The 12,883-nt window shown below is 39.0% G+C and overlaps 1 protein-coding gene across 2 annotated transcripts in view; it reads right to left on the bottom strand.

The window, feature by feature from the left end:
• The window catches only part of LOC122879574 (solute carrier organic anion transporter family member 1C1-like), a 30,274-nt gene that overhangs the window by 4,971 nt on the left and 12,420 nt on the right, over window positions 1-12,883 (bottom strand). The window contains exons 3-12 of one of the 2 annotated variants that reach the window (XM_044203851.1): window positions 12,690-12,831; window positions 9,338-9,470; window positions 8,480-8,601; window positions 8,189-8,335; window positions 6,582-6,680; window positions 4,847-5,095; window positions 3,740-3,904; window positions 2,933-3,128; window positions 2,138-2,303; window positions 1,012-1,223 (exon numbers count right to left, since the gene is read on the bottom strand). In XM_044203851.1, the coding sequence (XP_044059786.1) occupies window positions 1,012-1,223; window positions 2,138-2,303; window positions 2,933-3,128; window positions 3,740-3,904; window positions 4,847-5,095; window positions 6,582-6,680; window positions 8,189-8,335; window positions 8,480-8,601; window positions 9,338-9,470; window positions 12,690-12,831 (1,631 nt within the window). The remainder of the gene's footprint in view (window positions 1-1,011; window positions 1,224-2,137; window positions 2,304-2,932; window positions 3,129-3,739; window positions 3,905-4,846; window positions 5,096-6,581; window positions 6,681-8,188; window positions 8,336-8,479; window positions 8,602-9,337; window positions 9,471-12,689; window positions 12,832-12,883) is intronic. The other variant, XM_044203852.1, reaches the window with a different exon arrangement.

A 12,883-nucleotide genomic window follows, 5' to 3' on the forward strand; every position in this document is an offset into this window, starting at 1 on the left:
TTCAGTTTTGAAAAACTGAATGGGTGATGCATTCAGCAGCAGCTTCTCACAGCTTCATGCTCTGAAAATCCTCAGGTTTTGTACAGGAGATTTCTAAATTACCTACTGCTAACTGAATTCTAGCTTCTTTTTTTTAACTCAGCTTTGTTTGTAGGAATTGATGCCTATTATCGCAGCTAGTATTACCAGTGCTCTCAGGAGCATATCATAGTTGTCAATTATTGTTAGAAAATTTGCTCATACTATAAGGTCAGTAAGTCAACAAGACAACAGTAGCTTTTTCTTCTTTGCAGTTGGTAACTCAACAGTCTCCCTCACCTCATTTGTGAGCATTAGATCAGAAATTGGCCATCAAGGATTTAAGTGATTCTCAATTGATCATGTCCTCCTACCCAGTACCATCATATCAAAAGATTTAAACTTCAAGAAATCATATGATTGGAAACAGACTATTTTTAAACAGTTTCTTTGACAAAGCCACTGTTAATATGTGTGATACACAGACACAAAGACACACAGTAAGTCAGATATCAAATGGCCAAAATCATTGTCTCTGAATGCTTTGATCCCTACGGAACCAAAATAAAAATATTCACTTCCCATGATTCATGGAAATAAGCAGATCAGACAGACGTAAGGTCTGGAAAAATTGATTATAAGTAAATAAATGTAAGATTTTTTCCTTTCAAACTAACTGAATCAAAGTAACACATTATATGAAAACTGCTATCTTAACATGTCACTGAAGGACTCAATAACCACTGCAAATATGGATCATATTAAGTTGAATGCCAGTCAGCAACATTTGTTGGCTACAAAAGAGCTTCTGAAATCAGCACCAACTAACAGGGTCCAAACCATTTATGCCCAAATTAAAGTTGCATCAGTACATGAAATGTAAAATGATTTAATATCTTGAGGGGAAGAATCTGGGAAGAATCATTACAACATATGCAAAATTTAGTTACTTCAAAGTCCTTTTTCATTATATTTTTTACATTTAAATCTGACCTGATGAGAAACATGTAGCCTGGTGTCCCCCCAAGGGAGATGATAAAGGAAGTGATGACAGAGAGAGCCAGGAAGTACGGGAACATCCTGTCACAGTCGTCCTTGTGAGGGCACTGACCTGTACTGGCCGTAAAGTTACCAGCCACACCGACACAGCTACAGTTAGAGAAGACCTGGAGAGACATGCAAAGTCGCACACACATGACCACGTACAGCAGAACATAGACACATATAACAATACATGTATAGCAATACATTCAATTGTACTGTATATTGTATATTCACAAACAGTCATATACAAGTGGAAATGGGTGCGGGCTGCTGGAGTGTCTGTGGTCTCTTCCTGTCAGAGAGGTGCACGTACTGAAGTGTAATGAGATTAAGGATGAAACATCTCATAACTAACATTTTAGATTCACGAATATTCCCATAGCCTTGAGATATTCACAATTTTACCAAATTACAAAGCCAATCCACCATTCATAATTTATGTAAAGCTTTACGTGAAAGCACCACCAGATGCCTTCTGTGGCTGGAGCTGCTACCATGACATCAGGGTTGTCATCATTTTCATCAGTTCAGTTTGAAGAAAAATGTGGCTGTAGATCACCAAAATCACTACTATCGTTAATAATCAATTAAAAAATAAAAGCCAAGGAGGCCCGGTAAAGCCGACATGGATCCCTTGATAGCACTCACATAATCTACTATATGGGATCAAATTAATAAGTTAAAGAACTCAGAAAGGTGCATCAATACTTTTCTCTGTTCATTTAAATTAGTTCCAATTATGACAGATGTTTATTTTGACGTATCACGGCAACCGTTAACTCCATTCATTGGAGAATAAATAAATCCACGAGCCTAAACAATAGAGTAATATGTGTATAACATTCTCAGTTTTTAAAAAACGGCCACTCTTTCCTTTCCTTTTAAGATAATATTAACATCTGATCCACAAAACTTCATGGCAACAATAGTGTATTTGACTGATGCTGTGAACCAGACAAAGCTGTGCTATGCAGGCTAGCGGAAACGGTTCCTGCATACTACTATGGTATTTAATAACATAAATTAATTTTCCATGTGTAATATTTTTTGTAGTTTGAGCACCTTGTCAACTTACTGTGTTTTTTCCTGAGCCAGCAGAGCTGGTGCAGCCAGCAAGACAGGGAGAAACGTATGTGATGCCGTTCTCTCCACAGACTGGGTCCCAGTCACTCGCTGAACAAAAACAGTCGGAGTTGCAGGCTGTGAACACTGAGTGTTTATCATAAGATATCATATCCATGCTGGAAGGATGAGAAAGCACAAATGAGAGGCAATTATTTATTACATAATACATACATTTTGGTATAGTACTCTTTACATAATCATCAATCATTAGTTCACCGTTCATTAGCAAATTGCACCCATCGGGCTGCTTTTAATCTGTTTTGTCAGCAGTGTCACTTCAGTTGTGTCTGCTGTTGAACCTGAGTGTTAATACTCAGCGGTGCATTGGCCACACACAGGGGGGAATTTTTTTGTTGGTCTGTAATGTTATTCCTGCCTGGGTTTCAGCTTGTGATCACCTACTGGTTGCCCCAGTGTTTAACAGCTGTCCACATGTTCCTGCTTGTTCTGTTAGCAGTTCTCATGCTCTTCTTTCATGTGTGGCCCCCACAGAAACCTATGCCCATTTGGTGCCAATTCTGCCTGGATCCTAGTCCACATTCTCACATTTAGTTTAACTTTTGTCACACATGATTCATGATATGAAACATTAACAATCAGAAAGTTGATTAGCATTTTGTTATTATTTCCAACCAGATGTACTTGTTGTACAGATCCCAGAAGTAATGACCTGTCAATTATATTAAATCAATAATTGCACTGTGTTGTGATGAATTTGGATTAATAATGTGATTCTATCACTCACCTGTTGTACGAAAGTGTCACCCCGGCTACCTTGGCGTTCTCGCAGCTCATTGCGAAGAAAAATAGTGACAGCATGTAACCGATCAGAGATGTGCCAAAGGCAAACCTGGCTGCCCCCATGATGTTCAGCTTCAGCCTCTTCATCAGTAGACCTCCAGAAAACATCCCCAGTGCCACAGCTGGGATATTGATCACACCTGAGATTAAGAGAAACAGCAAAACACAGGATCAATATTAACTGAAATTAGAAGTTACTTTAAAGGTTAAATGTGGATTTGAACAAAGACAGACAATACGATTTAATATTGCATCAAAGCTTGGCTATCATCTTTCTGATACTTGCCCATACCACATGCAAGTAAACTACTACGACACTTGCAGAGGAAACACAAGACTTGATCCAAAAAGCCTTGCTTTTTATCTTTTTAGTCTCATCTCTTATACCTTCATTTAACATCAATATGAAGCCATGATCTTTTATCTACACCCATGTCATTAGCTCTGGTCACTAATAATGCATTCTCTTTCATATGCAGCCAGTCTGGTCAGTGCATCTCCCACATGTACGTAGATACTTTCATCTTATGTTATCAACTTCGTTAGATATTCCATTTCATATGCAAAGCACTTTTCATTCCCAAAGCTCCCGTCTCTGCAGCTGTGGCGGTTAGTAGACTGAATTAGAACATAACCACCCCCGTTCTCCTTTCTTTAACATTATCCTGTCTCCGATGGTATTTTCCTGCTTCAGTTAGCAAATGCAAAACACCATAAATTAACGGGGGGTATGGCTCTTATTGTACCATACCCATCAGAAAGTTGGCCTTTGAGGCAGACTGTCTGAAGTGCTGCTCGATGTACTTGGGCTTGTAGGTGACCATGCCAATGAGAGAGTTCAGCTGGATGATTGTCACGCACAGGTAGATCAAATACACAGGGTGTCCCAGCAGAGTCCGCAGGGTTGGAATAAAGTCTGTAGAGGGATAAAAAAGATGAAACACCTGTCTGAAAATGTTAAATATGCAATATCTCTATGTGATAGTGACTACTGACTGTAACAATCTCTAATTACTGCTATGAAATGAACTTTCTGTGTACATGAAGTGAAGGAATATTGTCTTGTGACAGTAGGACAAACTCTGACTTTGGCGACCCTCCACTGTCAATAAAAACACTATCCCAGCTACAGTATGTAGTGATTTTAAAATTAAAAGGTAGCCTGTGGAGAGTTTGGCCACTAGGAGCGCTATGGAGCAATATTTTTACGTGGGTCCCCATTTTGTTTGTATCGTGCACGCACACAAGGACACACACACAAACACGCGGGCGACACGAATCACACCCTGCTGTTGGTTTCACACTATTCAGCTGACGTTTGGTGGCACCAACAAAGGCAGTGAAGAAGACTTCTAGCAAGCAAACATGGATATAAAGAATGCACAATTTTAAAAAAATCAGCTTTGGTGAGAAACACTAGATGCAAACATAACTTTCGTTTGTGCACAGAAAAACGAACAAAAAGTTGGTAAATGTGTCCAGTGTCAGAAGACTGCAGTTCCCACAGTCTGACCTGTCAAAAAGCAATCTCAATTTCTTTGTGTGATTATAGCATTTTTGTGAATTATTGTGATGGCATTCATTTTTGCTTGTAGAAAACTTTGACAATCCAGGTGAAAAATGGTGCAGTCTGGGTGTTATTTTCAGCCATTTCATTCTACAGCCCATTCATTTCTACATATAGGGGCTTTACACTTCTAAAATATTCCATCCATCAATATTTATGAACAACTACAGGGACCATTGATGTAATCTGAACTTCAGATAGCCCTCCAGATAACATCATTTTCCCACTCTGACAAGTAGAAAATGTCACACTTTATTTTGAAATGACTGCAGACCTCTAGTCCATCCTTACCTTTGGCCATCTCTATGAAACTAGTATTATCGTCTGCAGGATACTTGTGCTTCAGAAGAGGAGAGTCTTTAATGAAACTTGTCTGCTCTGGTGTGCACTTTTCTGGGCCCCGGGGCCTGGATATGGGCAGGGAGCGGGGCAGAAACCAGAATGGGATGGCAGAGAGCAGGGTGATGACCCCAGCTATGAGGTAGCCCAGCCACCAGGCCCCCACCCAGCGGGCATCTGCTGGAGTGATGGTGATAGTTTCTGTGTTGGGGGTACAGACGATGAGACGTAATCAGTGCTCATGTTCATTAAAATAGGGACATTTTAGTGGCTTATGGTTTAACACAGATCCTGTATGGTTTAGCGGGACAATTTTATAATGTGATATGCAGTTTTTGAATACTTAGTTCAACAGGTTTTCTAAAGCTTACTGAACTATCTCTACTTGACTGGATAACCAAAAAAAAAGAAGGAACAAGTGGCGAACTGAGGGTCATTAAGGTCACAACAGAGATCATCAGAACAGCCCTAACAAACTGTAGTCAGCCTTTTCATTGCTACAGTTTCTCAAATGAAAGCCTGACATGTCATGGAGGTTTAAAGTAGGTACTCATCTTTTTTGTTTGAGCGGTCAGTAAGTGAATTCAATTCAATTTTATTTATATAGCACCAATTCATAACAGAAGTTGCACAATGAGTAAGTGAAGACAATCATACTTTATACCAGACTTTATGGCTTGGGTTAGCTATTTTTAATTAATCTATTTTTATCATTCAGGGAAATGTTTTTTTTCGTTGGTTTATTAATTGGTCTTCTGACATGACTTTCTTATTTGTCATAATTTCCTGTTTCTGTCTTTTCCCCAATTTTTTTCTCTTTTCGGTTCTTTTCTTCTACTTATCTATTTTCTTCTTCCTCTGCTGCACTCTATTTGATTGCAGCCTATCGCAGGGCTGGATCCTTCCACTCTCTTACAATGCATTGTTCATTAGCTAATTGATACTAATCCTGTACACCTGTTCTGAGTCAGTACATATACTGCTTGTGATCCACACACAGTATCATGCCTCAGTTTTATGAATGAAAAGCAAACATTTTGATCTGTCATGGTAGGAAAAATACAAGTTTTACTAATAACATTGCTGATGGCTCTGTTGTATTCAAGTGTCCCAGTAAATCAGTGAGCCAGCAAGCACAATACCAAAACCCCAAAAGCATATTGAGCCATCATTAATTAAATTATTTACACCTGTGCTTTTCCTCCTGTGACAAATCTTTATTGAAAAAGACCTACTTTACTATTTCTCACCAATAAATTAATATCTATTAACCGACTATTGTCAGCTGTCATGGCATTAGTTGCTTTACTGCTACATCTGAGTAGTGTAGCCTAATAATTAATTATGACATTATGAACGTATTGTAAAATTGAAGATTGAATCTGACCAGAATAAGTGTGGGAAACCCCAGATATACAAAGGGTTTCCCCAACTTATTCTGGTCAGATTCAATCTTCAATTTTGTCTTTTATTGGTAAATATAATACAAACTGACAGAACAAACAAAACCATTGCTTTATGCAACAAGATAGGGTAGGCTTCCATATGATGTATGATGAAAATATTTTCCAAATGCATTCACATGAGCTCTCTGTAAGTCTAGGATGATAGGTTAATGACATCAAATGTGTGTTACATATGGTCTGGCCTTAAAATACTGAGAAATGTACTGCATGTTTAAACTCACCCATTTTTACAAATCCAATGTCCACATAGATTTTGGCACAAAGGGAGCCCAATAGGTAGCCAAACACAGGGCCAACCACCGAAATGGTCTGCACACAGCCTAGGATATGATAAACACACCCAAAGAGACACACAACACACACACTGGTTAGGACTCTAGCTATCTGTATTAACAACTGAGACACTGTAGACACAAACATTTTACCACAATTTTTACATTCATATTGATTCACACAACATTCATGTTTTAAACCTTGATTTGTTTGGGAAAGACTTGCTCAGTAAGCATGTTCTTTTTCAGTAATACTCATAATCTGCTCTTGTAGAACACTAAAGGGATTTACTGCCTTGCTCATATTTGAGCAAAACACCACTGTTGCACATGGCAGAGCTTTCAGCAAGCATGGTATTATTGTGAGATGCTGTAATGTGCTCTGAAGAAGGCTGCTGCTTCATGTAGGGGCTGCAGCCAAATTTTGACTGCGGAGTGCATTTGAGACTTGGATGTTCACTACCAAAGAGCACCTTTGTTCTGTCTCTTTCACTGTTGCATCAGAACCGAAGTCTTTGATCTTACTGCAGCGACGTGAGAGCCTGCTAGATCTCTGCAACAACGTTTAGCGCCAACGGCTGTCACACACAAAGCCTGCCAGCTCACTTCACATGCTAACAGAAGCACGAAGCAAGTTAACACCAAGCTGTTAACTCTGTGAGGACAACCACAGATGGAGTGACCGGCTTCCTCCGATCTCTACAAGCGGACACTGCACAGCAAAAGATGCTTCCACAGCAGAACCACAATTCTTCCCAGCTTGGCTCATCTACAACAGACTGACCGCCAGCTAACAGCAACACCAAAGCCATCTCTTTTCCCCTCCCATGGACGGGTAACGTAACAACTGGCTATAGCATAGAGTAACAGTGTACTTGGCTAAGCACAGGACTGTTTAGTTAATGATGTACATGTACTGATGTGTTTTTCTAAGGTTTTGTTGCAGCTTGTACCTAACCAGACCAAACTGAAGGTTTACGGAACTACAGTTTCATGGTTTGATCGCTGTGTATGTACATCTAAAACAGGTGCGCGAAACAAACTTCCATATAAGGAACAATAACTTCTTATAGATATAGAAATATAAACTGTAAAAACATACAACATACATTGGACATAAGCTTTGTCTACGACACTGAAATATATTGTGATGTCAAATTTTTTAAAGGTAAATATATATCTTCATTTTACAGATGACTTAATAGATGACAGAGATATACTGTATATCGACAGTGTTGTAAATCGTACAGTCCAGGGTAAATATCTTTATTTTTGGTGTCTGTATGACTTGAGGATGCTATGTGCCCCGATCTAATACTATTAATCATATACAATATGTATCAGCAAAAATGTACACCCCATGTCAGGTCAGTGATAAGAAACCTTATTCTTAAGCATTTGTACACATTGGATGAGGTTGAGAAAAGTAGAACTGGGGAGTCTAGTTGCACATTTAAGAAATTACATTTTGCATATGATTTGCATGGAATATCGTCAACGTTTAAGTGTGTTTACTTTTTAAGTGCGTCTCTACCATTGTCTGATGTTTTTCTTACCAACATATAGAGCAGCGTTCTCCTCAGTAGCAAAATCATCTATATAAGAGATCCCAAGTGGCTGAACAGGCGTCTCACCGATCCCCCGCAAGACATTTCCCAGGAGCACATAGATCCACATCGACAGGTTGGACTCGCCTTCACAACCTGGAGGACAAGATGAGTGTAATCAGACATCTTTACTTGTCTATACTAGTGTGTGTGTATGTGTGTGTGTGTGTGTGTGTGTGTGTGTGTGTGTGTGTGTGTGTGTGTGTGTGTGTGTGTGTGTGTGTGTGTGTACATGCTCACCTGTGGCTGGTACTTCAGGCAGTTTACCATCTTTGGTTAGGTCTGATGGTGAGCCCACTGGACAAGGTGAGGGGTTAAGTGTTGAGTTCACTACCCACCGCACCGACGTTTCAAATTCATAGCTGTACACAAAACACAAATGGAACTGTTAAAAAAACAGGGCACAGAGATTAAATAATCATGTTACTTGGTTATAGGATACAATCTGTCAATTTTACTGGAAGTAGATGTCATAAGTAAGTAAGGAAGTTCCTGTTTCTGCTGAAAAACGCATCTACAGTCAAGACTCATTGGAACAGCAAAATGTTTGACCTGGTATAGGCCGACCCTACAGTGGTATACTAGGTACATAAAATGGAAAATAGAATGAGTTTTCCTGTTGTATTGACACAAATCTCCTGCAACATTGATGCATTGTTGTGCATCATATGTATTGGATGTTCATGTTGTGTCAATGAAACCTAATCTAATTGGTTAGAGATACAGTGTATAATGAGTCTTGTGGATATGATTTGGTACATTAATATTTGGCACAGCATGTAAATGAATGAGATGCACATGGAAACAACAGCTTCACTAAACAGTTTCTGTCTAAGCCCAAAGCATGTTTTTTAATTTCATTTTCACAAGGCTGTTTCATCTGTGGTTCAATCTACGGACATGCAAAAATATATCACATCAACAACAAATGGAAATTGCCACATATTAACAAATGTGCTATGTAGCTCTTGTGCAGCTGTTATCGATGTGTTGGAAACTCAAGCATTACTTGTACTGAATCTAAATGCATTTAAACACATTTAAAAATAAATTTGTATCTATAGTTCAAGGCGAACAACAACCCAGCTCTTTACTCACCGTCCAATGATGAAGTGAGGCAGAGCGATGATGAAGGTGCCAATGGACATTAGTACACAACCCACTGCAATGATCTTTGGCCGATGGAGCTTGGCCCCAAAGTAACTGACGAAAGCTATCACCAACAGGTTGCCTGGGAGGATGGAGGCAGCCAGAAATATCAGGGATTTAGAGTGTTACTGTACACTCCCACAGAATGGAGAAAGGGCAGGAGTTGGAACAAATAATCACTTTGCGAAGGAACAGATCATTGCCTCATTATATTTGTTTTATGCAGTTTTTTTGTGATAGTGTGGGTAATTCAGATGTGGCTCTGTATGCTGGCCACCTACTTGTCACTAATTGCTTTTTACAGTTATGTGACTGGTTTATAATAACTTTACTTAGGCTTGTTTAGGCTTGGATTTCATTATTTAGTGTAATGACTGAGCTCTTGCTTCAAAATTTGATATTACTAAATGCAAAATTAATGTGTAAATATATACAGAATGTGTCTTTTTTACTTGCTTTAGCAAAAGAAAAGACAGAAATGCAATGGAAAAAGCTAGAAAATCATCCAAAACTGTTATTTTCCCTATATGCCTTAGCCAGTATATTATTCTGATACACTATAGATATATATTATTATAATAGTATACCCAAACATTTTGATCTGCCCATATAGGATGACTTCTGCATTCGACTTATGTGAAAGTATCAGATGAAAACTTAAAATCTAGACTGTTGTGTTCATCCGTAGTTTGAAAGGCAGATGATGTTGTATTCTCACAAGTGATGCATTGTCTTCATGCTCCAAGAGATTTTTATTATCTTCAGGACATAGCAGCAAACATGTTAAGTGGTATAAAAATGAAACAATGCTGGGTGGGAACATGGCCCCTATTGTCACCTTTTAGTGCATTTTGTCTATGATCAGAGACAGGGAAACTGTAAACAACGTGGAAAACATGGCCTAGAAAGATAAGCTTATGCCATGCTGACTGACCTATTTCAATTGAAAAGGTTCATTTGACAGGATGACATCAAACCCTCTAACAATCCTTCAGCTGTTGTCGTGTGTGTGTGAGTGTGAGTGAGAGAGCGAGAGAGAGTCCAGCATTAAGAAATGTCAAGTAATTATGAATAAATGTGTATGTAACCTTTATGTGTGGTTATAAGAAATTCTTAGAAGTGCTTGTATCTTACATAGTATTCTACAAGTAAACACAGTGGCTGTGGGTACTTTCCCAGAGTGAAACAGGATATCTTTGTTTCCTTTATAAACATATTTCATTATGTTCTCTTTATGATCATTTTGTATGTTTCGTTAATTGTTTTAACATTTTTGATTTTGATATGCATATACAGCTAGTGCTAAGTACATGCTAAGAATGATTCATGCAGCATATGTACAAAGACATGCGTGCATACATCAGCTGAGCTCATCTGGCTGACATTCTCACTACAAAGATCAGCATCCATCAGTGGCACTCTCTACCCTCCTTTCTCTTCTTTATTTCTCTCCTCTCCCCCTTCTCTTCTCTTCCTCTGTCTTCCCTCTGCTCTGTTCCCCCCTCTTGTTTCTTGCACTTTCCTTTCCTTTTTTCTTTCCACTTCACACTGCCCTGCTCTGCCTCTATGTTACCCTGGCAACGGTCCTATAGAAAAAGCTTGTTGCCTAGGCCACACAAGAGAAGCAGCTTTCACGTGAGATGGAGAGATGGGGAAATGGAAGGAGAGAGATCCGGGGTATTCAGCTCTGACCATGCTGGAGGTTACATCCTCACCTTTTCCTCCAGCAGATACACCCTACCTCCATCAGAACATCGGCAGGTTGCACACTCCGCCATAATGTTATTGAAGAAAAAGGTTAAAATGTTAATTATTCTTCACTACTAATGTGTCGCCATTGGCTCAAACTGCCTAGTAGAATGGCTGATAGTGGATGATGCCTTTTATCTTGTTTGAATCGTGTCTCTTTGGGTTTCATCCTGCTCTGCAAGCTATGTATGATTTATAACCTACAAGAGACATTTCAATTGCCTTACATAACTGGCCTAGAAACTGGTCAGGGGACAATCTGGGAACACACTTTGCTGAATGTTATCAAGAATTCTTCAGTGTTAAGAGGAACCACAGGTTACATACAGTATGTACAGTAGTTGTGGTATGTATACAGTGGTACTGCAAACCAGATCTACTAACTAGCTGTATATTTTCACAAATTAAATCTGTGGTTTTGTTCAAATAATTTAAATCCAACTTTTATCCTATGTGATATCAGACTACCAGTGTTGTGAACCCAGTATTTCAACTTGCTGTAGTTCAACCGTACAGTACAACATACAGGACACGTGGTACTGAAAACATGAATTAGCTTGAAATACAGGAAAAGAAAAATCATTGATTTAGATTTTTAAAGTGCATTGAATGTTTATGTATATTTCCATGATTGTGTTCCCTGTGGCATTGTATACTGTATATACTTAAAGTATACTTAGTACTCCACAAATTTAGCATTTAGCACTTTAAACAGTTTAAAAAAAAAGATCAAAATCAATGCAGTAGAAACAGAGATATCATCTTTTTTATTCCACACATTCCTCTGCCTTGTCAATACCTGGAACCTGCATTACCCGCAATGCAACTAGACTGCCAGCAGTTCAGGTCAGAGATTTGGGTGTGTTATGCTAGTAGCAGCTAAAATTAGTGGTGTTCCCTTTAAAAGCAGTTGTTTCATACATCTGTTCTGTTACAAGGTTCATGCCAAAATATCAGTCAGGCTCTAAATAAGGAAAAATATTTTTTATCCATTTCTTGTTGTGTGTGTGTGTTTTTTTTTTACCATCTGCCTCATTTTGTATTGAAACAATTATGTGTGGAAAAAATTAGTTGGACATGCAGTGCAGGAAAAGGATGAATGTGATATTTTATAAAGATGGGCAGTTTGTGTTGCACTTAAACAACAAATTTGTGGTATTTGCCTGAAGGGTCCGTCTACTCGTAGCTGCCTTACATGTCAGATAAAAGCTAGTAAATGCCAGCTGATTAAATTAAATTAATAGTATAGAAAAGTTATTGCATAACAATACGTTACAAATTCTAGAGTCCGGCAGTCCAAAGCAAAAAGAAAGCTATGTCAGTTATGTCCCTACTCGACACTATGACTCACCACGCACACACACGTACGCACACACACATCTCTGTCCTCTTCTTGGAAGCCTGATGAATCCTTTATCTGCAGCTTGAATACCTCTGTGACCCATTCATATTTCCGTCCCAAAGACAGAAAGAGAGAAGGGAGGGGAGCCCATGACAAAGAGGCTGCTAACAGAACAACAAAATAACAGCAGTGACTGGCAAGCATACTCACCTATTTCGAAGCTCCCGTCAATGACACCTATTAGGTAACTGGGGATGTCAAAGCGCCTCTCCATCTGAGTTATTGTGCTCTTCATGTAGCTCCCCGACAGAGCCTTTGCAAAATAGGCAAAGGACAAAGCCACCAGAAACATCTGGGAGAACAGAGTGAGATGAGAAAAGGAGAACGAAACAAAGAAAGGGATT

The sequence above is a fragment of the Siniperca chuatsi genome, linkage group LG7 (assembly GCF_020085105.1).
Source record: "Siniperca chuatsi isolate FFG_IHB_CAS linkage group LG7, ASM2008510v1, whole genome shotgun sequence".
Taxonomy (NCBI): domain Eukaryota; kingdom Metazoa; phylum Chordata; class Actinopteri; order Centrarchiformes; family Sinipercidae; genus Siniperca; species Siniperca chuatsi.